The sequence below is a fragment of the Sardina pilchardus genome, chromosome 12 (genome assembly GCF_963854185.1).
Source record: "Sardina pilchardus chromosome 12, fSarPil1.1, whole genome shotgun sequence".
NCBI lineage: Eukaryota > Metazoa > Chordata > Actinopteri > Clupeiformes > Clupeidae > Sardina > Sardina pilchardus.
Window position 1 is genome coordinate 4,883,198 of NC_085005.1, and position 25,000 is coordinate 4,908,197.

Genomic DNA, 25,000 nt, shown 5'->3' on the forward strand with positions numbered 1-25,000 from the left:
TTAACTTGACCTTCAACTGAAGAAAAAGTGTTAGGCGGAAAAATAAGGAGGCTAGCTCCACAAGTTTTTACAATTCAAACGCGGAAATGATACCTGTAAATTAACATTATAGTTCTGCAGTTGAGGTACAGGCAGGATAATCATCATTATTTTCTACCTGAACGCCATGCCATCCATTATCCAGTCATGAAACATAACACCAGATGTGTGTATCCCCCCCATCCCCCCACACACACACTCATACACACACATACACACTCATATACGCATGCACGCACGCACACACGCACCCACGCACGCACACCCGCACGCACGCACGCACGCACGCACACACGCGCACACACACACACACACACACACACACACACACACACACACACACACACACACACACACACACACACCTCTCCGTTACCACTCCTTTGTCCCTGTAGGACCTGTTTATCAGAGGCTGAGGGGCCTCTTGGCCTGTAGTGCTCTGGTTGTGCTGCTCTGCCTCTAGGCCTCTGGTGTGGCCCTCTGCCCTCCGTGCCCCAGTGCGCTGAGAGACAGGCTCAGAGTGAGCGGCCGACTGCATACTGAACGCCTCTACACTGGGAACAGGAACAGGAACAGGAACAAGCAAATCCCTCACTCAAAGAACAGGCCTCTGCCTCCAGGGGAAAGAACTGTTCAGAGTGAGAGAGAGCTGAGAGAGAAAGAGGAGAGAGAGTGAGGGAGAAGGCTGATAGGAACGAAGAGAGAGAGAGCGAGAGAGAGAGATAGAGAGAACAGAAATAGAGAGAGAAACAAGACCTGGAAGGAAGAGGTAGTGTGGTACATTTTCATTGAGAAGGCCACTGTGCAGTTGAACTCATTGCGGTATTCCCTTAGGTTCATCCACTCACCTGTGTGACTGCTGCAGGAGAGCATCACGTAGACACAACAAAAGCAATAAAGAGGCACTTAGGAAGGCAGAGCCAAAATCACAGGCTGACATGACTAATGGTAGAAAAGCTTCCCCATAGCACAAGTTGACGTGACTAATGACATGACAAAGTACTGGGCGCTGGGGAAAGTGTCAAACCCATGAGCGATCAATCGACAAAACCTGACACTAAGACCAACTGAAGTCATACATTACTTTTTAATGCTAACTGTACTGTAGTGGGAATTTCTATCAATATGATTACTGTAATTGACTTTCTGACAAGGGCTCTGATTGGCTTGTCTACATGTCAATCACCTGTCAAAGGGAGGAACTAAGCTCTTATTGGACATGATGTACAGGAAATAGGAGTCCTTGGAAACCCGCATATACTGTAGCATAAAAGGCATCACAACTTAGACTTCAGAGTGTGTGCACCTTCTCATGGGTTATCTGCAGATACCTTGATTCACACTGGTGTTGTGGTACCAGACTTTGTCAGGCAGTGTCTCTTGTGAATTAAACTGTATGATCAACAGCAGCACTCTTGAGTCTTAGCGGGTCTTCTTCGATCGGGTATTTGCAGAGTGCTATTCAGAGTGCTAATTGGTATTATATTGGATGGCTAGTGTGCTTTGTCCACGACAGTAGATAAATAGGTTGAAAGGTAAGAAGAATGGAAGAGAAAGATGGTGGCAGGAATGGCGAAAAAGATAGCTAGACAGATACTGTAGATAGATAGATAGATAGATAGATGGATAGATAGATAGATAGATACAGTAGATAGATAGAGAGATTCGCCTCCATTATTAACTGGCTGTTCCATCTCGAGGAATGGATGCAAGATGCAGCAGGTGTGTCAGGATCTGCTCAGATGAGTATCTACAGTACCTGGGTCCCGAGGGTATCCACCAATGCACTCACTCCCCACATCCATTTGTGTGAGAGAGTGTGCACTGGGTGCTTTACAGGAAGAGGATGTCAGATCCACTCAGAGGCTGGAGGGAGTGTGCCGTGGGTGTTTCCCCATTCTTGCTACTGTAAGATGAACACCAAGGATGGCAGGGCAATGACTCTCTCTCTTTCTTCGCTCTCTCTCTTTCTCTTTCTCTTCCTCTTCTCTCTCTCTCTTCTCTCAAATATAAATTAAAATTTGAAGTGCTCCATTGGCATGATATGTTTATTCAAATGACCACAACTGTTATTATACAATGACTAGATATATAAATACAAATAGATTGTCATAAGAATAGAATAAATAAATGTTGTATAATATAATGCAGTGTGTGTGTGTTTGTATGTGTGTGTATGTGTATGTATGCTTGTGTGTGTGTGTTTGTGTGTGTGTGTGTTTGTTTGTGTGTGTGTGTTTGTGTGTATGCTTGTGTGTGTGTGTGTGTGTGTGTGTATGCTTGTGTGTGTGTGTGTGTGTGTGTTTCTATTTTTTTTTTAATCTGCCTTCCATTTTGATGTTCAGTTCTGACGCTCTGTCTTCAGAAGCCTTGCGCGGTGCTAAAATGGACATCAATCCGTCCTGTTTGACGTGCCTTGATTTGGCCCACTCCTGGCAGGCCCACACAGGGACAGCAACTTCTCATCACTCAGCCTAAATGAAGAAGACTGCCACCTCTCCTCTCCATAGCAGATCAATAGGCACTCTGGAGGATGTGGGATAATAACGCCACTGAGCTGTGTAACGGGGAGGAGAGGGCGTGAGGGAGCTCCCAAATCGCTGATGATTTGGACAACAAAGCAATAATGTCTATAGAAAATGAGCATCATCGCCGCTGTACCGCCGGGGTTTTCCATTCGCCGTCCGACAAACACGAGAGATTTTCTTCTTCCGTTTAATCCTCTCCCCCGACCACGTGGCTTTACAGAAGCCCTGTAAAAAGCCTTTGGAGGATCAGGAGGCATCATTGATTTTCTGATTAATTCATCTCATGCTAAATAGCTGCTCTTGCGGGCCGGATTTACGAGGTCGCTATGGGAAAATGACACTGGATGGATGCCCGTCTGTGTTGCGTCAGTGGCAGAGGTGCAGGCCTCGCTCACCTGTCAGTGTTAGGCGCACGGTTGGCTAATCCTGTTACTGAACGGCAGACAAAAAGACGGGGAAAATAGTTGTCCAACACGGTTCCCGATTCTTTTGAGCTCGAGTGTTTTGTTTGTGGTGGTCCTTTCTGGCAGTGGCTCTTTCTGTACAGTGTAAAAAAGACGGGGTGAGTCAGGAGGAATCATTGATTTCCTGATGAATTTGTCTTGTGTTAAAAGAGCCCTTCATCCAGACCGGATTTATGAGTGTGTCCGGGGAGGGAGGCAGGAGATGAATGCTCCAGTATACTATGCTAATGGTTGTGGTGTTATGCTTCATTTACCCAGTGCTTTATTTATCTTTTTTTTATTCATCACACACACACACACACACACACACACACACACACACACACACACACACACACACACACACACACACACAATCTCACCACCTGGCTGTAAAGCAAACATAATCCCGAGATGGGTTTCTCTGAAGTTGGCAGAAGAAGACAGTTACGGCGAATAAAACTATAATTCACTCTGGAAATTCTATCAAATGTCTTTGATGAAAAATGCAGTTTTTTTCTCCTTGGTTGACAAGAAAGTGCACTTTAAATGGGAGTGTTTTGGGGCGTGTTGGCTCTCAAATGGGGTCCCTCGCAGAATACTCAATGCTGTTACACTTCAGCATCGCTGGGATGAAGGAGAGAGTGGCTTCTGCTTGTTTATGAAAACAGTACGCACCGCTGTTTGTGTCTTTCACAGACCCTTGCTGTGATATGCTATCACACTATATAGATGCCATTTGGGGGAGAAACAAGTTCGTTTTTTCTTGTTTGTTATAACTTTTTGTTGTGGCCTCTTACACAATGAGAGAGAATATATTTCTGTCGCTTGTTCTGTTTGATATTCACCTGCTCCTGCCTCTGGTGGCTCTGGAGCCTGACATCGTCCATTACAGCACTATGTACGCTTTGTATCTTAATATAACAGCTTCCAAGCCATACAGTAGCTGGCAGCGCAGATGGAAAACCAGCCTTGCAATTTGGCCGACATTGAGTCAGAGACATCTCGTGAGAATCATGAAACATGACCTGGGGTGCTTTTCCCAAAACCACAGTTGCTAACCTTTTAGCAACATAGTTGGTTGGCCGTGGGAAATTGCATTGCAACCAACAAAGTTGCTGACTTAGTTAGCGACTATGATTTTGGGAAATGCGCCTCCTGGTCAGCTCTTTGGAGACTGTCTTCACCTGTTGCTTGTCCCTTGGCTCCACAATAAATGCCCATGTGTTCAGGGGGAGGAGACCAACCCCTGAGAAGTAATTACAACGTCAAAGTAAAATGTAAATATTCCGCAACTCTAGGGGGCGCTCTAGAGTCAACAAAATACCCAAAACTACATTGGCCTAACTTTAACCAACCTTTGACCGATCTGTTTCTACTGCAGACGTGTGGAGGCCAGAGCGTTTCTGATGGACTGTGTCAGTGTGTAGCCCACAGCATGTTTTGCTGACCACGCAGTTCAGCCCCCCAACAGCCTGGATGTGAACTTGTAGCACCTTCCAACGGGAAACAGCTGTTCTGGCATGGAGGGTGAAACCAATGGGGGGATAGAATCTGTCTCTCAAGGCGTTGTAGAGGACGTCAACTCACTGCACATCTCCGTTATCCTCTGGCTACCGCTAGTACAGTAAAAAAGTGTGGACACTTTGCAGATCGGCTGACAGTTGGACTGCAGTGGAAGACCATAGCACTGTAGCTGCCTGATAATGTGTCTTTAGATGGCATCTTATGGTTGACACATGACACTCTACACACACACACACACACATGCACACACACACACACACATACACACACACACACACACACACACACACACACACACACACACACACACACACACACTGCACTCATATGAATGGGCCTGCGTGGTAGTGTGTCTTTAGATGGCATCTTATGGTTGACATGACACAGGCCTGTGCCTGCACACTGTGTTCATATGAATGGGGCCAGGTGGCAAGCATCTCAAACAGCAGTCTGCTCTCAGCATCCCAGCTGTGTGGCCATGTTGTCTCCAGGGAGGTTGGCTTTGGCAGAGACACAACGGTGTGTGTGTATGTGTGTGTGTGTGTGTGTGTGTGTGTGTGTGGGGTGTGTGTGTGTGTGTGTGTGTGTGTGTGTGTGTGTGTGTGTGGGAGGGTGCCCAGTATGTTGGCAGGAAAGGTATGTCCTGCATTCTTCATCAGTGTGCCTGTGTGTGTATGTGCCACTTTGTTGCCATAATGTCCGTAAAGCCTGGCAGGTGTCCTGTTCTGTGGGTGACATGACAGCCTGCAGGTGTTTCTCTTGAGTATCAGTTTACCTGTTTCAGGTGTGTGTATGTGTGTGTGTGTGTGTGCATTTGTGAATAGTGATTGAAGGTTTGTGTTTGTTTATGAATGTCTGTGTGTGTGTGTGTGTGTGTGTGTGTGTGTGTGTGTGTGTGTGTGTGTGTGCGCGCGCGCGCGTGTGTGTGTGTGTGTGTGTGTGTCTGTGTGTTTGTCTGTGTCTGTGTCTGTGTCTGTGTCTGTGTCTGTGTCTGTGTGTGTGTGTGTGTGTGTGTGTGTGTGTGTGTGTGTGTGTACGATCATAAGTGTAAATTTAACGACCCATGGACACCATCGCTCTTTTAAGGCTCCTCTGGCCTCCTCGGGCACTCATGGTCATTAACTCCAATCTTTGCTCATCAGTCAATGATACACCATTACGTGTGTACTGAGAGGGGAGGGTGGGCTGTGTGTGTGTGTGTGTGTGTGTGTGTGTGTGTTGGGGGGCTTCTCTGCTCTTTATGTTTGAGTCTAATGACATGCTTGAGCACAGCCCCCCGCCTTAGGGGACACACACACTGATACTGTGACAGCTGATCAATCCATCTCTAAGTACTCTCTCGTTCTCCAGAGATCTATGGTCTTAACATTTTCTAAGAACATGACCATGGAATGTTTTAAATATCAGGCTTAATGGCAAAACTGTCACTCGTGCAAAATAGACTTCCTGTCTATTTTGGATAATAGTCTTGTTATTGATTGTTATTCTTTATTTCATGAGTTTCAATGAAGCAGCAAGTGTATCAGGGGGACTAAGTTGCGTTTTCTTTGAAAAGACTGATGATACTAAGGCACGGATATTTTCATGATGCTAATATTGATGAGGCTAAGGCTAGGATACTTCCATGATGCTGAGACTGATGACTTTAAGGCTATTTCATGACGCTAATAGGGATGATGCTAAGGCTAGGATACTTTCATGATGCTAAGACAATAAGGTCTCAACACAACATATCTTGTTTTACTTCCCATCAGAATCAACTCAGGAACTTAAAACAGGGACCTCAACATGCATGTTACAGAGCCATACAAAGTATTAATCACTTAATTGATAGTCCTTATTGCACACTATTCCAAGAAGGGGACTGACTAATCAACAACCAATCACCCCACCCACCCAGCCGACCAACTAACTATCCTCCCTCTCCATCTCCTCCTCTTCCTATTCCTCCTCCTCTCATCTTCCAATTCCCTTTGGAAGAGGTCTGATCCACTTACAGGCCTTTTCACAAAGAGCATGTTTTGGCTTTCATGATGTGAGATGTGTTGCTAGCCAAAGCTAGCTTGGCCATGTCGCTCTGCCTTTGATTGCCAAAAGCCAACGTTCTCTTTCTACCCTCATCAGTCTATCTCTCTGCCATCATCACTCATAAGAATCCTCCCTTTTGATTAGCTTAGTGACAGAATGTAGGACACTAATCCTTTCATTGTCCTTATTAGGTACTACTGCGGCAGTGCCAGTTTCCCCAGATGTTTCTTCTCCCTCTCTTCCTCCCCCCCACTCTCTCTCTCTCTCTCTCTCTCTCTCTTTTCTCTTTCTCACCCTCTCTCTCTTTCTGCTACTCTGCCTCCCCCTCTCTTTCTCCCTGCCTGTCAAAGGTAGTCTCTCATCTCTAATCATCTTATCCGAGTAGATCATTCCTTCTCACGCCGGTCTCTGGTGATTGATTCCTACTGAAAGGGCCTTAGCGCTGAGAGAATGTTAGTAACACACAGTGATAATCTCGCCTCCTCTGCTGGATGTTGAGAGATGTAACAGCGCCCCCGCACACACACACACACACACACACACACACACACACACACACATACATACATACTCCACCACCTACAGGGAATCTGGCAACAGTGAAATTAGCCTGCCTAAATTCCTATGCTCTTCAATAGCAGTGAATAAGATGGTGAGCATAGCAGTATTCAGTTGTAGCATTATACACTGATTATAGTGGTTTCAGTTTCACAATAGCGCTATAGAGTAACATTAACCTGAACATGTTTCCTAACCGATTTATTTTATAAGCATGAGGCCACAGGTGCATACAGAGACTTGGGATTGGAGAGACGCAGAGTGTCTCATTACACAGCAGGGGAAGCTTTCCGAAACGCTTTATCTGGATCTAAAGAGTTATTCAGAGTCTCACATAAAGCGGAAGGAGTTCAAATTCACATTCATCTGTTGCAAATACATTATGTTAAGTTCACCGTTCATAGAAAAGTGAGCTTGTTCAATGACTGTGCCTCTTTTGAACTCATTCCTACACAACACTAGACTGGCTGACACCAGACTGATGCTCTTAGGAGAACTGGTCTGGTCTTATACTTTTCCATGGGTTATAGACAGTGAAATTAAACTTAAATTGGTACATTGAGCTTTCACAATGTACAATGAATCTGTCCGTGTTCGGGATACCTCCCTGAAATGACTTTTTGCAGGTTGGGATGTTTGGATCTGCAGAGCAAATGGGATGGAGGAGGTCTGTAGGGTGGAGGAGGTCTGTAGGGTGAAGGAGGTGTGTGGGGTGGAGGAGGTGTGTGGGGTGGAGGAGGTCTGGGGTGGAGGTAGGGTGACCACCTGTCCCGCTTTACGTTGTACTGTACAGCAATTTTACCCTTTGTCCCGCCTCACGCAAATTGAGCATCTGTCCCGCTTTTTCGTTCGACCCTGGCCAATTGAAAATAAAGATACGCCCACAGGCGTAGTGTTAACTTATGTCCAATAGTTCAAAGGAGAGCAATAAAATCGGTAGTCGATAGGCTGAGTCGTACGTCAATCAAACTGTTGCCTGGTGCACGAACGCCTCCGCAACGTTGTCAAAGATCTCAAATTGGAGAGCGCGCTCCTCGGTCAGGTTAAGCAGCCATGGCCAGTGTGGCCACGAGAAAGAGAAGATGCACTTTCAGCGAATGGACCGCAACATATACTCTTGGCAAAGATCTATAGACGGCGAAGCAGAGAGGGCATTTTGCATTTGTTTTTCTCTGGGGCATGGTGAAGAATACGATGTGAAGCGACATGGTGCAAGTGAGTCCTACAAAACTAAAAAAAACACTCCGAGAGCGCAGACGTAGGCCAAGCGAAAACACAACCGCCTCCTGGATAACTCCCATTTAATCGTTTGTTCCGTGGGTCATTTCAGACCTTTCCTGAAAATCCCATCCTTAACTTTTTGAGTTATCTTGCGAACCAACAGACAGACAAACAAGCCCCGATGAAAATAACCTCCTTGGCAGATAGCCTAATAAAAAACACATCAAAGAAACATGCAAATCATAAAAGATTCTGGTTTACCTATTTGCACTGAAATAGTTCAACTTTCTATGCAAGCCTCAACTATAGACTAGGCCTTATAGTTGGTTGAACTTAGGCTAGGTGGGTCTAATATTTTTTTTGTGTGTTTTAAGAATTTGAATGGACAGCTGACAATTTTGATAGTCCCAATAAAGATGAGATGTTGCGAAATTAATGTTTTGTCTTTTAGCCTAGGTATCTTAATCTTATGTCGGTAGATTAAAAAAAATGTTGCTTAGTAAATTAGATCTGGCAATATATCTTAAGTTTAAAGTTATTACGTCTGTCCCACATTGTCCCTCTTTACCATGCTACTTGTCCCACATTTTGTCTGACTGGAGGTGGTCACCCTAGGTGGAGGAGATGTGTGGGGTGGAAGAGGTCTGTAGGGTGGAGGAGGTGTGTGGTGTGATGGAGGTCTGTAGGGTGGAGGAGGTCTGTAGGGTGGAGGAGGCGTGTGGTGTGGAGGAGGTGTGTGGTGGAGGAGGTCTGTAGGGTGGAGGAGGTGTGTGGTGTGATGGAGGTGTGTGGGGTGGAGGAGGTCTGTAGGGTGGAGGAGGTGTAGGGTGGAGGAGGTGTGTGGGGTGGAGGAGGTGTAGGGTGGAGGAGGCATGTGGGGTGGTGCAGCCTGAGGGAAGTTGCTGCTGGAGGCTGCTGCTTGGTGCTCTGCTGTTGGTGTGGAGGAGGATAAAGGATAGGTTTCATTAGCGCTTTCACTCCACCACGTTTTTTCCTTTTTCTCTATCTTTCTTATTCTTTTTCCCTCTCTCTCTGTCTCTCATCTTCCTCTCTCTCAATTCAACGCAATAGCTTTTTGAATTATCTTGATAAAAAAATACAATTTGTATTGCATACATGTAAGTAGTAGTATATAAAGAGAGTCTCTCTCTCTCTGTCTCTCTCTCTCTCCCTCTCCTCTCCCTCGATCTGTTTTTGATCTATCTATGGAGCTATTGATCTAAAGACCTAGATGGATGTATCGCTCTGTCTCTCCATCTCTCTCTCTCTCTCTCTCTCCTGAGTGTTGTGCAGGTGTATGCAGGTGTGAGCGTGACATTGATGGAGGCTCTGTGTGGGACTGCGGTGTTGAGAGTGATGGTGATAATCAGGTGTGCTGGAGCTTCTCTATGAAGAAGCCCCCCCCCACACACACACACTGTCTCTCTCAGTTTGTATCAAAAGAGCGACAGCTCCACTCCATTCCACAGGCTCTACCACTTGTTTTGTGCAGTTTTGCTCCTCTATTTTGGGTTTTCTTGTCGTTATTCAACCTAAAGTACATTGGCCTATTAATTTCTACTAATTTAAATGTGAGAGCCCCAATATATCTTCCTGCACCTCTCTCTCTCTCTCTCTCTCTCTCTCTCTCTCTCTCTCTCTCTCTCTCTCTCTCTCTCACTCTCTTCCTGTTTTGTCAGCTTCTGCAGCATTTTCTTCTCTCGGTCCCTAAAGTTGTTCCTCCTGCGTTCACTGGCAGAGCTAGACACAGAGCACATTAAACAAGGTGAAATCTGCCGAGGTTTGAGAGAACATTGTGCTATCAATAGAAAGTAGAGTAATAATTCAGTGGTGTAAAGGCCCATGACTGCCCTACCTTTCCTGTGTGGGTGCATACCGATTGCCAAATAAGCACAATTAGTGGCATATCTATAACAATCTAAAAGGAATACACAGCACTAATGCTGTAGACTAGTACATTTACTGCAAACACATTTGGCAGGGCAAGTCCATATTTTTTATAATTTGTTTTTGAGAGGCACTTAAGTTATTTGGTCATCATCACTTTGTGTTAGAGTACGCTACATGCATTACACTGAGACTGAAGCAGCTTTGGGTGGCTTTGCAGGAGACACCAGGGGAAATAGCTAACTGTCAATAGCCAGCTGAAATGGCCCTATGGACAGACACTTTGAACTGATGCCACCATGGAACAGACTAGAGAAAAGCATGTTATCAGACTGAGACAAATCATCTCACACCGACACAGGCACAGGCACAGGCAACACACACACACACACACACACACACACACACACACACACACACACACACACACACACACACACACACACACACACACACACACACACACACACACACACACACACACACACACACACACACAAAAACACACTAGCACACGCACACGTACAAGAAAAGAGAGACACAAAAAAGGAGACATGCACTGCGTAACAGGAAAGCAGAAGAAAGAATGATGCAAATGTTTCAGAAGGACCTAACTCTGCTCATGACACACACACATTGTGCTTCTCCTATCATTCTCAACAAGCACCTCTTATCATTTAATAGCACAACACATGGACATCGGTACGTCCAATTAAATATGCTCTGCCACAGCTCCTAGCCATTGCTATTTGATGTTTGCTTCACAACAACTGTTGGATGATGGCCTTCATCAGAGAGAGACAGAGAGAGAGAGCGACAGAGAGAGTGACAGAGTGAGAGAGAAAGAAAGAGAGAGAGTAAGCTGCACTCATTAACATACTGTAGTGTTCATTTGTAGTTTGTTGACATGGTCAACAGTTGACACATGCACACTGGATGTTGGATTTGAATTCATTAAAATGCACTCATGCTGATGACAGAGGCTTTTTTGTGCAAGTCAAGATTGTGAAATGGCACAGAGGAAACAGCAGTCTGCAGTCTTGACTGCCCTGAAAACCCCACTGTTTGGATTGAAGCACAAACAAGATTTCAATGCCTCTCCTTTCTGTTTAATGGATGTGCTCAGCACGTGTAGGCACAGGTAAAGACATGCGCTCTAATAGCAGAACAAAGCACTGAGGTTCTGTGTATAAGGTCTTCATTGTGAATGTACGGTGTTTGTATGCTTGCGTTTGTATTACACTTTTTTTTGCTGTTTCTCTCCCTGTCTCTCGCTTTCACATACACACATGTGCAAGCGTATCTGCTGTTGACTCCTCCGTTCAGGGAAGAGATATGTGAGAACATTCCATCAGTCAGCATTCAAAAAAGACAGCTGAAGGAGACCAAAAAGACAAGATAAAAATAGCGAGCGAGAGAGAGAGGGAGGGAGAGAGAGAGAGAGAGAAAGAGAGAGAGAGAGAGAGACAGCGAATCTAGATGAGACAAGGGTTTGTGAAAGACAGCGAGGAAGGAAGGTGCAGGTGTCGAGTGTGCTCGTACTCCCTCTCAGGGTGTCTGCTGAATTAGACTCCCACACACACACACGCACACACGCACACACACACACACACACACACAGACACACACACACACACACACACACACACACACACACACACATACGGCGTAAGAGTAGTTCAAGATAACCACTAGTGGAATGAGAGAGCTGGAAAGAAAGAGACCGACAGAGAGAATCTTTATTCCTCTGCCCCCCCTGGCCCCCCGGCTGTGATAAAAGTGTAATAAAAAAGTGAAGCAGGCCCATGTTGCTTACTTGACAGCCCTGCTGTTTGCCAAACGCTTAGGAAGACTTAGTGGTAATAAACTATCCAAAGAGCTCTGTTAATACGGCTAATACTGTATTATGTCTGCATGGCATAACAGACATGTACTTTAATCACTTGCCTTTATGATAGATGACCCAAATTAGCCTTCATAAGATTTGATTTATATTAGTTTGCTTATGTTGCCATAAAAAGCTCAGCTGCATTAAGTGTGTCTTATTAGAGTCTTTGTCACCGGAAAAACTGGCAGCTCGTCTAAGCTCTTTGAAAGGAGATTGAGTGAAATGTTTATGAGTTCGTTTGGATTGGAGTGAGATGTTTGCGCAAATTGAAACTTCTTCATTTGGGCTCATTATTCGGTGGTGAACACCCCCGCGGCACTGAGATGTTGCAGCGAATGCGAGAACGGAAACTGACCCGCTAGACATTAGGCAGTGTTTTCAGAGGCTTTCACTGAAGCCTCTCCTCTCTGTGGGAACCCTGTTTATTCCCTACACCGAGGCGTAGGCACGTGCACATAAACACACACGCACACACACACACACACACACACACACACAGACACACGCACACACTCAAAGATGAAAATGATCACAGACACAGACACACACACACACACACACACACACACACGCACACACGCACACACGCACGCACACATCCAAATAAACACAGTCACTCACACACACTCTATTTCTCCCACACTGAGAAGAGAATAAACAGATGATTGCACAGTTTGTTGAACATCAAAGTTGAGCAACATGGAAAAACTTGCCTGCACCAATCAGTATGGAAGATTTAATCATCTACATGATTAAGCATTGATCACAGGAGAGACTGATAACATGCGTATGCCAGAGGGGAGGAGGGTACAGGAGCTTCAAATCCAGGGAACTGGAGCATAATTCCGTGTGATCAAATAGTGATCAAAGGACACAGTATTGAAGAGGCAGGTGTATACCAGACGTCTGTATGCAGGGGAGAGCTCAGGGCTTTACTTTTCGGACTCATATTGTCTCTCTCCCTCTTTCTCTCGGTATCAAACAGTCCATCATTCATTTCAACGGCAATTAACAGAGCAATTTGCATTCATTTAAACGTAATTTACAGTTCCAATGTAACCATACGTTGAGTTGAAAGCCCTTTAGCCCAGATGTATTTGTTTGCGTGTCAGCCTAGTGGATATGCGCTACGGAACTGTCTGAACCCATGTGGATGAGTGACTGACCGTTGCTTGGATACAACTGGCCTGGCGTGGGAATAGTTCAATCACTCTATCGCTGTCTTTCTCTCTCTCTCAAATGTACTATCTTCCCTCCTTTCTTCTTTCTTTCTTTCTTTCTTTCTGTCTTTATTTCTTTCCTTCATTTTCCCCTACTGAGCGTCTATATAAAGAGCTCTTTCTAGTGGTGGTGGAGTGCAGTCCCTGTGTGTTCTCTCTCCGTGTAGCTTAGTGTCTCTCCAGACGTTATCTTCTGTGACAGGGCTGTCACAACCCCCTGGAGAGCATGGGACACTTCTCAACACAATACAACTGAGATCACCATACGAGCGGAGAGCTCTTTGTGACTCTACCTCAACTCCATCTGTCTGTCTATCTGCCTGTCTGCCTGCCTGTCTGTCTGTCTGTCTGTCTGTCTGTCTGTCTGTATGTATGTATATATGTCTATGCTTGCCTGCCTGTCTGTCTGGCTGTCTGTCTCTCTCTTTTAATGAACGGATAAATTTTTTTATCTTTATATCAGAGCTTTTCTTTGCCTAATGGCCTGGTCAGACTATACGATTTTTTTGTCACTCACGATTGTCGTTTACGATCTACCATGTCACACTATACGATTTTAGAACCATGAAAACCTCTCTGCCTCTTGGGCGGGAGAGTGGCCACATACACCGAAAGCATCGGTCGCGTCATACGATTCCCGTCAAATTTCTGACAAGCCAGACTTTTTGTCGGGCTGTTTTAGAACGTCGTGAACGACAAATCGCAAGTCGTGAAGCATGTCACATTATAAGATTCACTCCACGTTCGATGTCCTGCCCGACCATTTGAAATCGGATACGACGTTGTAAACTTGTCGGTCACGACAAATTCGGGCCAAAATCGTGGCAGAGAGTGGAACTAAGAGAGGAGCAGAAAGGAGCAGTGAGGAACTAAGAGAGGAGCAGTGAGGAGCAGAGTGGAACTAAGAGAGGAGCAGAAAGGAGCATTGAGGAACTAAGAGAGGAGCAGTGAGGAGCAGTCTGGAACTAAGAGAGGAGCAGTGAGGAGCAGAGTGGAACTAAGAGAGGAGCAGAAAGGAGCAGTGAGGAACTAAGAGGAGCAGTGAGGAGCAGTCTGGAACTAAGAGAGGAGCAGTGAGGAGCAGAGTGGAACTAAGAGAGGAGCAGTGAGGAGCAGTGTGGAACTAAGAGAGGAGCAGTGAGGAGCAGTGTGGAACTAAGAGAGGAGCAGTGAGGAGCAGTGAGGAGCAGTCTGGAACTAAGAGAGGAGCACAGAGAGGAGCAGTGAGGAGCAGAAAGAAGACCAGTGAGGAGCAGAGTGTGTGGGCTGTCTGAAGTGCAGTGATTTAGCGTTTCTCCCCCTGCACAGTGTGAAATCTCCATCTCCATGCTCTCGCCCCACTGCTTTCTTACAGTTGGACTCTCTAAAGACTATGCTTGCTCCACACAGTTACCTCTTGATGGGGTGTGACATAATGGATTTGTGTGTGTGTGTGTGTGTGTGTGTGTGTGTGTGTGTGTGTGTGTGTGTGTGTGTGTGTGTGTGTGTGTGTGTGTGTGTGTGTGTGTGTGTGTGTGTGTGTGTGTGTGTGTGTGTGTGTGTGTGTGTGTGTGTGCGTGTGTGTGCGTGCGTGTGTGTGTGCGTGTGCATACAGTATGTGTATGTGTTTGTGTGTGTGTGTGTGGGTGCGTCTGTTTGTGTGTCTGTGTGTGTGCATGCATGACAATAAATGTATCCGTATGTGGAAGCACTAGGGTGTGTTGTTGCGTGTTCCAGACGGGCGGCCATGGGTCTCTTGTTAATGGGGGCTGAGATGGATCCAGGCCAGACAGTGGAGAACTCAAGAGCTGGACACACGAGGGGAGAGCGGCCGCCGCGTAGCGTCTCTCCGTAATGACTCTCTGAGGGACCCCAGTCTGCCCGCCTGCGCACGGGCCCCATGAGAGACCAGGAGAGAGAGGGAGAGAGAGGGAGGGAGAGAGAGAGAGAGAGAGAGGAAGAGGAAGGGACTGTGCTGAGAGAGGAAGAGCTGGAGGGAGAGAAAACTGCACACTGAGGTGCGGTGGACCAAAAGTGCCAAAAGTACCGAAAGTACTGTAAGTCAGAAACTGGAAGCTGAAACATCAACTCTGCAGTCCCTCTGCGCCCACCCCCCACCACACACACACACACACACACCCCGGCCGCCCACACACACCCACACCCACTTTTTTTTCTTTGTTCAGCTATATTACCTGCCTGAGGTGCTCCTAGTCCCTCTAGTGATACGGGAGAACGCTGTGAGAGCCAGAGGAAGAAGGCTGTCCTCAGGAGTGCATGAGTGAACATCAGTTAGTGAAGAGAGTCTCTCCGTTCAGTCTTATATATTATTTATTCAATCTTCAAATGTGGACTAATGAAAAACTGTATTTCATGGGTGATCACATTCCTGAAATCGTATTTTGGCTGCTGATTTTGTCGTGAAATTATAGTGCCAATTTCAAACTCTGCTTGATTAATTGCTGTGTTTACTGTCCTGCTGTGTTTTAATATGATAATAATGCGAATCACAAACAGATAATCACATTATCCAGGACTCTTATTGGTCTCATTTAGACTCCATACGTGATTACTCTTACCCATCCTTATTGCGTTATGGTGATTGCCAAGAGTACACACTTTGTGCTGGCCCCCTCTCCTGTACAGTATATGCAGTGGCCAGCGGAAGTGTTTGCACCTTTGTACGTGTCTGGTTTTCTGCATTAATTGGCCATAAAATGTAATCGGATCTTCATCTGGGCTGCAACCAAACACAAATAAACAACACAATTCTCGACTGTAGCGTGGCCACCTCTGGTTTGGCACAACTTGGTGAAGACAGACGCATCGCACACAACTGAAGTGGATTTAAAAATGGGGCATTCAGTCCAGCTGTTCAGAGTGTGATGCTCAGTCAACTTCAGAGTGTGATGTTTTTGCTGTTCTATCTAGCTCCTCAGAATGGTTCAACTCATCTTCAGTGAACTTGTATAATCACTTGGCTTTGTTTTCACCAAGTGCAGCCCATAGACTGAGCTTTATGTCAAGAGGAAATAACGTGACCATGAAGTCAAAGAGAACACGCCAAGTGATAATAATCATACATGTCTGTATTGAACACACTTATACAGCATTCACAATGCTGATGGAACAACATGTAATAATAATCTGTCATGTCTGCATTGAACACACTTATACAGCATTCACAATGCTGATGGAACAAGTGATAATAATCTTTCATGTCTGTATTGAACACACCTACTGTATACAGCATTCACAATGCTGATGGAACAAGTGATAATAATCTTTCATGTCTGTATTGAACACACCTACTGTATACAGCATTCACAATGCTGATGGAACAAGTAAGGATGTGGTCCTGGTCCTTGGCACACCTCTAGACACTGTGTGCTGTTTAACTATGTTTTACATAATGCTGGACTCATGGACAGAGATATAGATGAGATATATCTTGTGGTGTAGCCTGTTAGTGCTCACAGAGCAGGACCTCAGAATCAAGAGTAAGTCTTGGGCCACTTCAAAAGACTTAACCCACAGAAGGCGACTAACAGAAAAGTAAAGTTTGGCTAATGAAGACGCTGCCTGCATCATAATGTTACTCACCAGCAACATAAAAGCTCGATTCAACTATTTGTGTGCTCTGGTCCGTCTGTGTGTTCAGTCTTTTGAAGTGGCCCAAGTAGGGTGACCACCTCCAGTCAGACAAAATGTGGGACAAGTAGCATGGTAAAGAGGGACAATGTGGGACAGACGTAATAACTTTAAACTTAAGATATATTGCCAGATCTAATTTACTAAGCAACATTTTTTTTAATCTACCGACATAAGATTAAGATACCTAGGCTAAAAGACAAAACATTAATTTCGCAACATCTCATCTTTATTGGGACTATCAAAATTGTCAGCTGTCCATTCAAATTCTTAAAACACACAAAAAAAATATTAGACCCACCTAGCCTAAGTTCAACCAACTATAAGGCCTAGTCTATAGTTGAGGCTTGCATAGAAAGTTGAACTATTTCAGTGCAAATAGGTAAACCAGAATCTTTTATGATTTGCATGTTTCTTTGATGTGTTTTTTATTAGGCTATCTGCCAAGGAGGTTATTTTCATCGGGGCTTGTTTGTCTGTCTGTTGGTTCGCAAGATAACTCAAAAAGTTAAGGATGGGATTTTCAGGAAAGGTCTGAAATGACCCACGGAACAAACGATTAAATGGGAGTTATCCAGGAGGCGGTTGTGTTTTCGCTTGGCCTACGTCTGCGCTCTCGGAGTGTTTTTTTTAGTTTTGTAGGACTCACTTGCACCATGTCGCTTCACATCGTATTCTTCACCATGCCCCAGAGAAAAACAAATGCAAAATGCCCTCTCTGCTTCGCCGTCTATAGATCTTTGCCAAGAGTATATGTTGCGGTCCATTCGCTGAAAGTGCATCTTCTCTTTCTCGTGGCCACACTGGCCATGGCTGCTTAACCTGACCGAGGAGCGCGCTCTCCAATTTGAGATCTTTGACAACGTTGCGGAGGCGTTCGTGCACCAGGCAACAGTTTGATTGACGTACGACTCAGCCTATCGACTACCGATTTTATTGCTCTCCTTTGAACTATTGGACATAAGTTAACACTACGCCTGTGGGCGTATCTTTATTTTCAATTGGCCAGGGTCGAACGAAAAAGCGGGACAGATGCTCAATTTGCGTGAGGCGGGACAAAGGGTAAAATTGCTGTAGCCTACAGTACAACGTAAAGCGGGACAGGTGGTCACCCTAGGCCCAAGACTTGTTAGAGATGTTAACCAGTTTTGCATTCCCATTTCACATTTAGACGGAGCAACTTACAGAGATTTGAAATGGTCGAGTACAGAGCTATGGAAAATAGGTGTATGTGTGTGTGTGTGTGTGTGTGTGTGTGTGTGTGTGGGGGGGGGGGGGTGGCTTGATCAGTGTGTCTGTAGAAATGAAATGCTCAGGTACAGAGCAAGACACATTAAGAGCTGTTGTTAGTGTGTGTCTGGGTAAAGGGACATACACCTCTTTAGCCCTTGATGTGTGTCTTTGTAGAAATGAAAGCGCTCCGTGCTGCCTTCATCCGCACGCCGTGGCTCAGTCCTGCCGCTGTGCCATATGCCTGCGCTGCGCACTCCCCACGTCTGGCTTTGAAACTTCCGCGGAGCCCGCCTGTCTCTCGGCCGCCTTGTGTAAACAGACAACACGGGGGTCAGCGACTGTCTCACCACGGACTCCCCCCGTTCTAATCCGCCGGCAAACAGACTCGACTCGACAGGACTCCAGCAATCAGCAGCCTGCTGAGGACATGCAACGCTGTCTGCTGCCTCCTACGCCTCTGCCAATTTAGTCACGGCGTCATGCTGTGTTCTGTTATTCAGACCCACACCACTCACTCCAGCAGTTCTTTTAGTCAATATGCTCTGACATAATAGTATAATTTGGCAAAAGAATGTAGCCACTATCGTGTTTAAATGTCAGATGGATGCGGTTAGATGATTTGGATGATTGACAGGCTAAGTGGCTTCACTTTGGTTTTGGTCTTTCGGTCTTTGTGCTTCTGTGGTTTATTGGTTCACTGTGTACGTGAACATCTGGATTCCTTTCCTGTCGAAGGACGAAGGAAAAGGCTCGAACATGTGACCTCCATGTAAGGGCGTCACCGCGACTGAGCTTCACTATCTCACAGCACCTTCATTCAAAGCTCTTTAGAAAACAACACAAATGGGATAGTTCACATCCTGTATGCAAGGTGATCATTTTCACTCCCATGGCTTAAAATTACTTTTTTTTAAAAATGTAAATTAGTACATCGCTATAACCTGATAAGCATCTTCTCCCAATTAATGTATTTATTATTTGGTCCCAGATACAAACCAAATCAATCAATCAATCAATCAATCAATCATACGATCTATACAGGCATTTGGTGTTGGTGACCGCAGTTTCCAGCAAGCCAATCTCCTGAAATATATACAGTATAACCTTATATCTCCTTATAGCGTCCTGATATTATCTGCGATTCAATATTTTAAACACTGTGTGTTGTGGGTGCCACTAAGCTGCATCTCCTCAGACGGGATGAGAAGCTTTTTCTCCTCTTCAGTATGCGTTCAATAAAAGACTGCATTGAAGGAGACATTACAGTAATGAAACATAAGGAGGATGTGAGAGACCGCAACGGCCAGCTCACGAGTTGGGATGTGAGCTTGGAGATGTTGGTGGAAAATAATGTCCAGGAGAGGTAGTTCCAGTTTCAAACAATGGTGTCAAACAATTTATTAAATAATAAAAATGTGCAAGAATAGCAAGTCTATTACTTATGAAACAAAACACTTTTAACAAAAGAAAACAAAATAAGTAAGGCAATCAGCCACGCAAGTACTCACATAGAACATAGAGCTCTACCTCACAACAGGATTACTGCTCTCTCTAGTTCTCCTGGGGAACTGAGCTACCCTCCTTAAATCAGCCCATCAATAACCTCAAATTGGCCCAAAGTGGGTGATTGGGTCAAACTACCCAAATAGGGAATTACTGTATCTAATATTAACATCAAGAAAACAAATACATAAAGCAAAAACATACAAAGTGATCATAGTGCATATTACAATCTAAATACATATTAATTACAAGTGCAAAATATCTCCACATACATAATGATAACGAAAAGGACAAACAGACGAAGCAAACACCCCTGCATCATAATGCCCGACTTCCGCAATGGGACAGCAGACGGAAAGGCAGAGGACCAGGAAGTGTTGTAGGTGAGCTGAATGTTAACCGGTTTACTAGCGATATACAGAGAATGCAAATGGTAAATGGGAATGATTGTGGGTAGGCTACCACACTGTTAGTTAACCTTGCCGTGGAGAAAGAAAACATGTCCTTAGTTATTAGCGCTATGGCCAAACTTAAGTTAAATCGCGGAAGACCAAACAATTGGTCTGACGGACGCGTGAATGAGCGCCATACCGGCGGCAAACTCCCGACACCAACAATTAAGTGCACCGTACACCAAACAGACGTCACGTTACACAACAATAAACAATACTCTAAACAAACAAACAACACAGTTTATAAGCCAGGGAGTTGTGGCGGGTGACTGTGTGCGAATGGGTTCGTGCATGCGTGTGTTCAAATGAATGGAGTCTCTCTCTCCCTCTCCCGCGCTTGCAGTGTAAGTCTTTACAGTCCGTCCGTGAGAACGGGATAGTTCAGTTTCTCACAGAGGACGAACCAAAGGACCTGTAGAAGCCTCTTGGTTAACAAAGTCGGGCTGGTAGTCGTCAATGTCAATTTGCTCCCACTTCTTTCATGAGTACTGACTGGAAGTCACTTCTGCTTGTGTCGCTAGTCAGTACCATGAGACTGTGTCATGGAGGCCTGTACACAAAGCTTGCAAAAGTACATTCCTACCATTCCTCATTCTATGTTAAAGGAGAATTCTGTGATTTTTCACATAGATCTTTATTTCTCAATATCACCGAATAATGTTGGTATGAAAAAGCCTTAAGCTTAAGATGCTGCAGTGCAACATTCTGTGGGCATGTCATGATAATTGGGGTTCATGACCTCAAGAGACGGCGATCTATGTGAAAAAAATCCCCGAAAAAAAAACCTCCTTTAAGATGGTTTGTTGTACTTGTTATGTAAATGCCCCAGCTGACTGTGAGAAGGTAGGCGATGCTGAGAGTGCACTACCAAATGAGCATCAGGGAAGCGATGTCGCTCAATCATTGCGCTCGGCTTTGATTGATGCAGCAGTCCACTGAGCTTTTAGGGCCCCAGTTTGAGAGAGATGCCCAGGCAAATCATGTAATTGACTTCACACGCGCACACAGAGAGGGTAATCTGATTATCCTTAACTTCTGCTGACACTGATGCTTTATAGGAAGGGGGGAAAAAAAACAATAACGCAAATGACAGCTTTGTTAAGATTACGGCTTTGTTGGTTTCAGCCCTTGTCCTTGTGCCATTCCTCCCTGACAGATGATGCAGTTTGCCTGGGAAAACTACAAGCGCTACGCCTGGGGCGCCAATGAGCTGCGGCCCATCTCCCAGCAAGGACACTCCAGCAATTTGTTTGGTGAGTCTCTATCTCTATCCCTATGTCCTTTTGTCAGGCACATGTATGCACAAATAGGCCAGGCAAGGCAAGGCCAGGCCAGGCCAGGCAAGACAAGGCAAGGCATATTCTCAAAGGCAGCTCACATTGAGTCATAAAACAGTGAATAGCAAGCAATAATAAATAACAGCATGAGGGACCAATACTGTATATATGTACAGTATACAGTATAAAGATAAATTGTTTACATATTAAAGAGATCATAAAAGAGATCAATACAGTGTAGCCTGTTTTAAGTCCTGTAAATAGACAGAAGAGGCCTAGATAGCATGACTTTATTTGCTAAGGTAACAGTTCCACCTACTTAGACGTGTGGTTAGCCATTTTTATGGCAGCTATGGAAAACAGGTAACTCTCTTCTAATTCTTCTAATCAACTCTCAGTCTTGTTTCTTATTATATAGCCTTTGAAAGTATATACAGTAGGATGACATTATGACATTTGTTCAGGAACATTTATTTTAGTATTAAGAAATAATCCACTTTCATTTTGTCAGATCAATCTATGCGTCTGTCTGTCAGAGATACATGGCACTAAAGGAGTGAAATGCTAGTGGATTTTTCACCCAGATCCTCCATTCTGTCTCCCACTGCTGCAGTAGAAAGTTTTCGGTATGCTCCACAGAGCTGTATAAAAATGATTGCGGTGGCAATTTTGTGCTGAAATATTAAACAGTGAAACCATGGAAATGTCATCCATTCCGGTGAGGAATGTTTGATTTGCAGGACACTTTCCAGCGGTTTGTGTACATTACAGTCAGCAGTGTTTTTTCATGACCTGTGAGTTTTAATTGGACGGAAATGGACTTAATTAAACATGTAATCCTCAATAATCCCTAATTGTGTCTCCCTCACCCCTCTCTTACCGCTGTCTCTTACTCCCTCTTGTGTGTGAGACGTGTGTGTGTGTGTGTTAATCCCTAATTGTGTCTCCCTCACCCCCTTTTTCTCCGCCACTCAGACCCTTATTGCTCCCTAGTTCTCCCCTACACACACACACACACACACACACACACACACACACACACACACACACACACACACCCACACACATAGACCTATTTTAATTTCTCTGACCTCTTTTGGTTCTCTTTTGGTTATGATGGTGATTATGAGTATGATAGAATCAGAGGTGGACATCCTGGGTTCATTTTAAGTGAAAGTCCTGCCAAGTATGAACCAGCTCATCCTAACTAGCAGCCAGGTAGATCAGATAATTAGTCGTATCACCTGTGTTAAGTGCACAAGTAGAAATAATATATGGCAGGACTTTGACTTTCTGGACCCGGGATGTCTGCCACAGAATGATGAAGCAGCGAGAGGATCAGTACTCACATCTCATATGTTTTGACATTTGGAATAGCAATGAGTAAAGTGTATTGTAGAACAGTGATGAAGCCATTTGTGTGGACTGGTAGAGAACTATTTGGAGGAATGTATGAGTTGCGACTGGAAGAGTTCTACACTGTACATTCCAATAGTCCCCTGTATGCCCAGTGATATGAAGGGTTTGGTATGCATGGTTTATCTGTCTGCCAGACAATAGCAATGCCGGGTCATTTGTTTGCAATGTATTACAATGCATTACTCATGCATTAGCTATATATTTCCCATGAATATGACATTGCGGTCTATATGTGAATACGGTGCTATGTGGTGCCCCCTCTAGGCTCACCACAATGGAGAAGGAGTCCAATATAGATTGGTTTCCCATCATTCCCTACAAGCTCAGCACATTTCTGTCTAGATAACACTGGCAGTCCACTGCTGGAGATGAGTCCTTACAAAAGCAAGTTTGGGTCGGTATGGCCAGCCAGCTCCATCATCCCAATCCTTACATCTTCAGCTCCAAAATCCCAATCCGTACATTTGCATCATCCCAATCCATACATCTTCATCATCATCCCAATGTGTAAGTCTCCGTCATCCCAATCCTTACATCTTCATCATTTCAATCAGTACAACTCCATCATCCCAATCCATACATCTTCATCATTCCAATCTGTACATCTCCATCGGCCCAATCCATACATCTTCATTAGCACAACCATGAATGGCAGCAGTAGAGGAAAAAGTGTAGCCTGGAAAACCAGCGCCAACTGCTGGACGGCAAAATGTTTTGCCTGCATTTGGGTCTGGCCTCGGACCATTGAACATTTTGAAAACACTGCCCTGAATCTGGCAGATGGCAACTAAACCAATCACAACGCAGAGATGTGTTTTGAATCAACGCGGGCGGGGCAGAGGGCTCTGGGGCGGGGTTTTGAGGGAGCGTTGGCCTATAGGCACAGACACGGTTTGAAAGACAACGGGTTGTGCTCATCAACAATGTTCCGTTGTATCCATTCATCGGGGCCAGACTAAATTAGACATCCAATCCATTTAGGCTGGTTTATCAGGCTAGAAAAAGTGCAAGTGCAAGTAGCACCCAGTTAGCTCCACACCCATTCATCAAGCAAACAGATACATTTCACTTCCTGCACATTCAGTGGTCAATTTTACAGATGAGGAGTCTGCAATATATTACCCCTCTATGGGGAAATGCTACTGCTATCAGTGTAGCATTCATTAATTCATTCATTTAGTTTATTATGCAGGAATGGAATAGATTAACATGCAAATTACTGTTAAACGGGCCTGACTGACTTTGAAACTGGTTTGTAGCAGATAGTAAATATACAGTATATGGCGGAAACAACAAACACACACAAGACCCTGTGTGTGCAGGACATCTCCTAAGACCCAAGCATGCCCCATGTGTTAGCGTTACTGAGGACTGAGGAGCTATGGGGCTGCTAATGCAACTGGACTCTTGTTGGCCCTGAGGGGAGGTCTCGGTGTCCTCTAAGGTTGCCTTCACACTGGGGCCGCTTAACTGGACCGAATCCGAGTGCACTAACTCCCCCCAAGCCCTGACCCAGCTGCTCTCTGTTCACATTAGATTTTTGTTTGCACATCGGGTCCGTTTATGTCATAAACACTAGCAACCATCTGCCAATATTGCTTGGCAACGTCACAGAAACGGCAGTTTATTCCCTGGTTTTGGAACGGATAGCATTCAAGCCGCACCAGAGTTCTAGCGAACCGTAGCCCAGACCACTATTTTCTATCGGACTGGTCTGGTCCCAGATTCGGTAGACGGCGTTCACATCAGCAAAAATAAGCAAACCATCGGTTTGGACCTTATGGTCATATTGTGAATGCACCTTTAGGTACACTAGACTCTTCTTGGCCCTTGGGGCAGCTCCTTTTGAACACACTGGACTCTATGGGAAATGTGTCCATGCCCGTCTGTGTCCTCATAAGTACACTTAACTCTGAGGGAGATTAGTCATGCCTGTCTGTGTCCTCATAAGTACACTTAACTCTGAGGGAGATCAGTTCATGTCTGTCTGTATCCTCATAAGTACACTTAACTCTGAGGGAGATCAGTCCATGTCCGTCTGTATCCTCATAAGTACACTTAACTCTGAGGGAGATCAGTCCATGTCCGTCTGTGTCCTCGTAAGTACACTTAACTCTGAGGGAGATGAGTCATGCCTGTCTCTGTCC

At 45.0% G+C, this 25,000-nt stretch overlaps 1 protein-coding gene across 3 annotated transcripts in view; it reads left to right on the forward strand.

Annotated features, from left to right (window-relative positions):
* The window catches only part of LOC134098166 (mannosyl-oligosaccharide 1,2-alpha-mannosidase IA-like), a 134,588-nt gene that overhangs the window by 6,055 nt on the left and 103,533 nt on the right, over window positions 1-25,000 (forward strand). For 2 of the 3 annotated variants that reach the window (XM_062551140.1, XM_062551143.1), the window contains exons 1-2: window positions 20,053-20,088; window positions 21,314-21,410. In XM_062551140.1, coding sequence (XP_062407124.1) covers window positions 21,314-21,410 — 97 coding nt within the window. In that variant the 5' untranslated portion in view covers window positions 20,053-20,088. Of the gene's footprint in view, window positions 1-20,052; window positions 20,089-21,313; window positions 21,411-25,000 lie in introns of those variants that run through there. The other variant, XM_062551142.1, reaches the window with a different exon arrangement.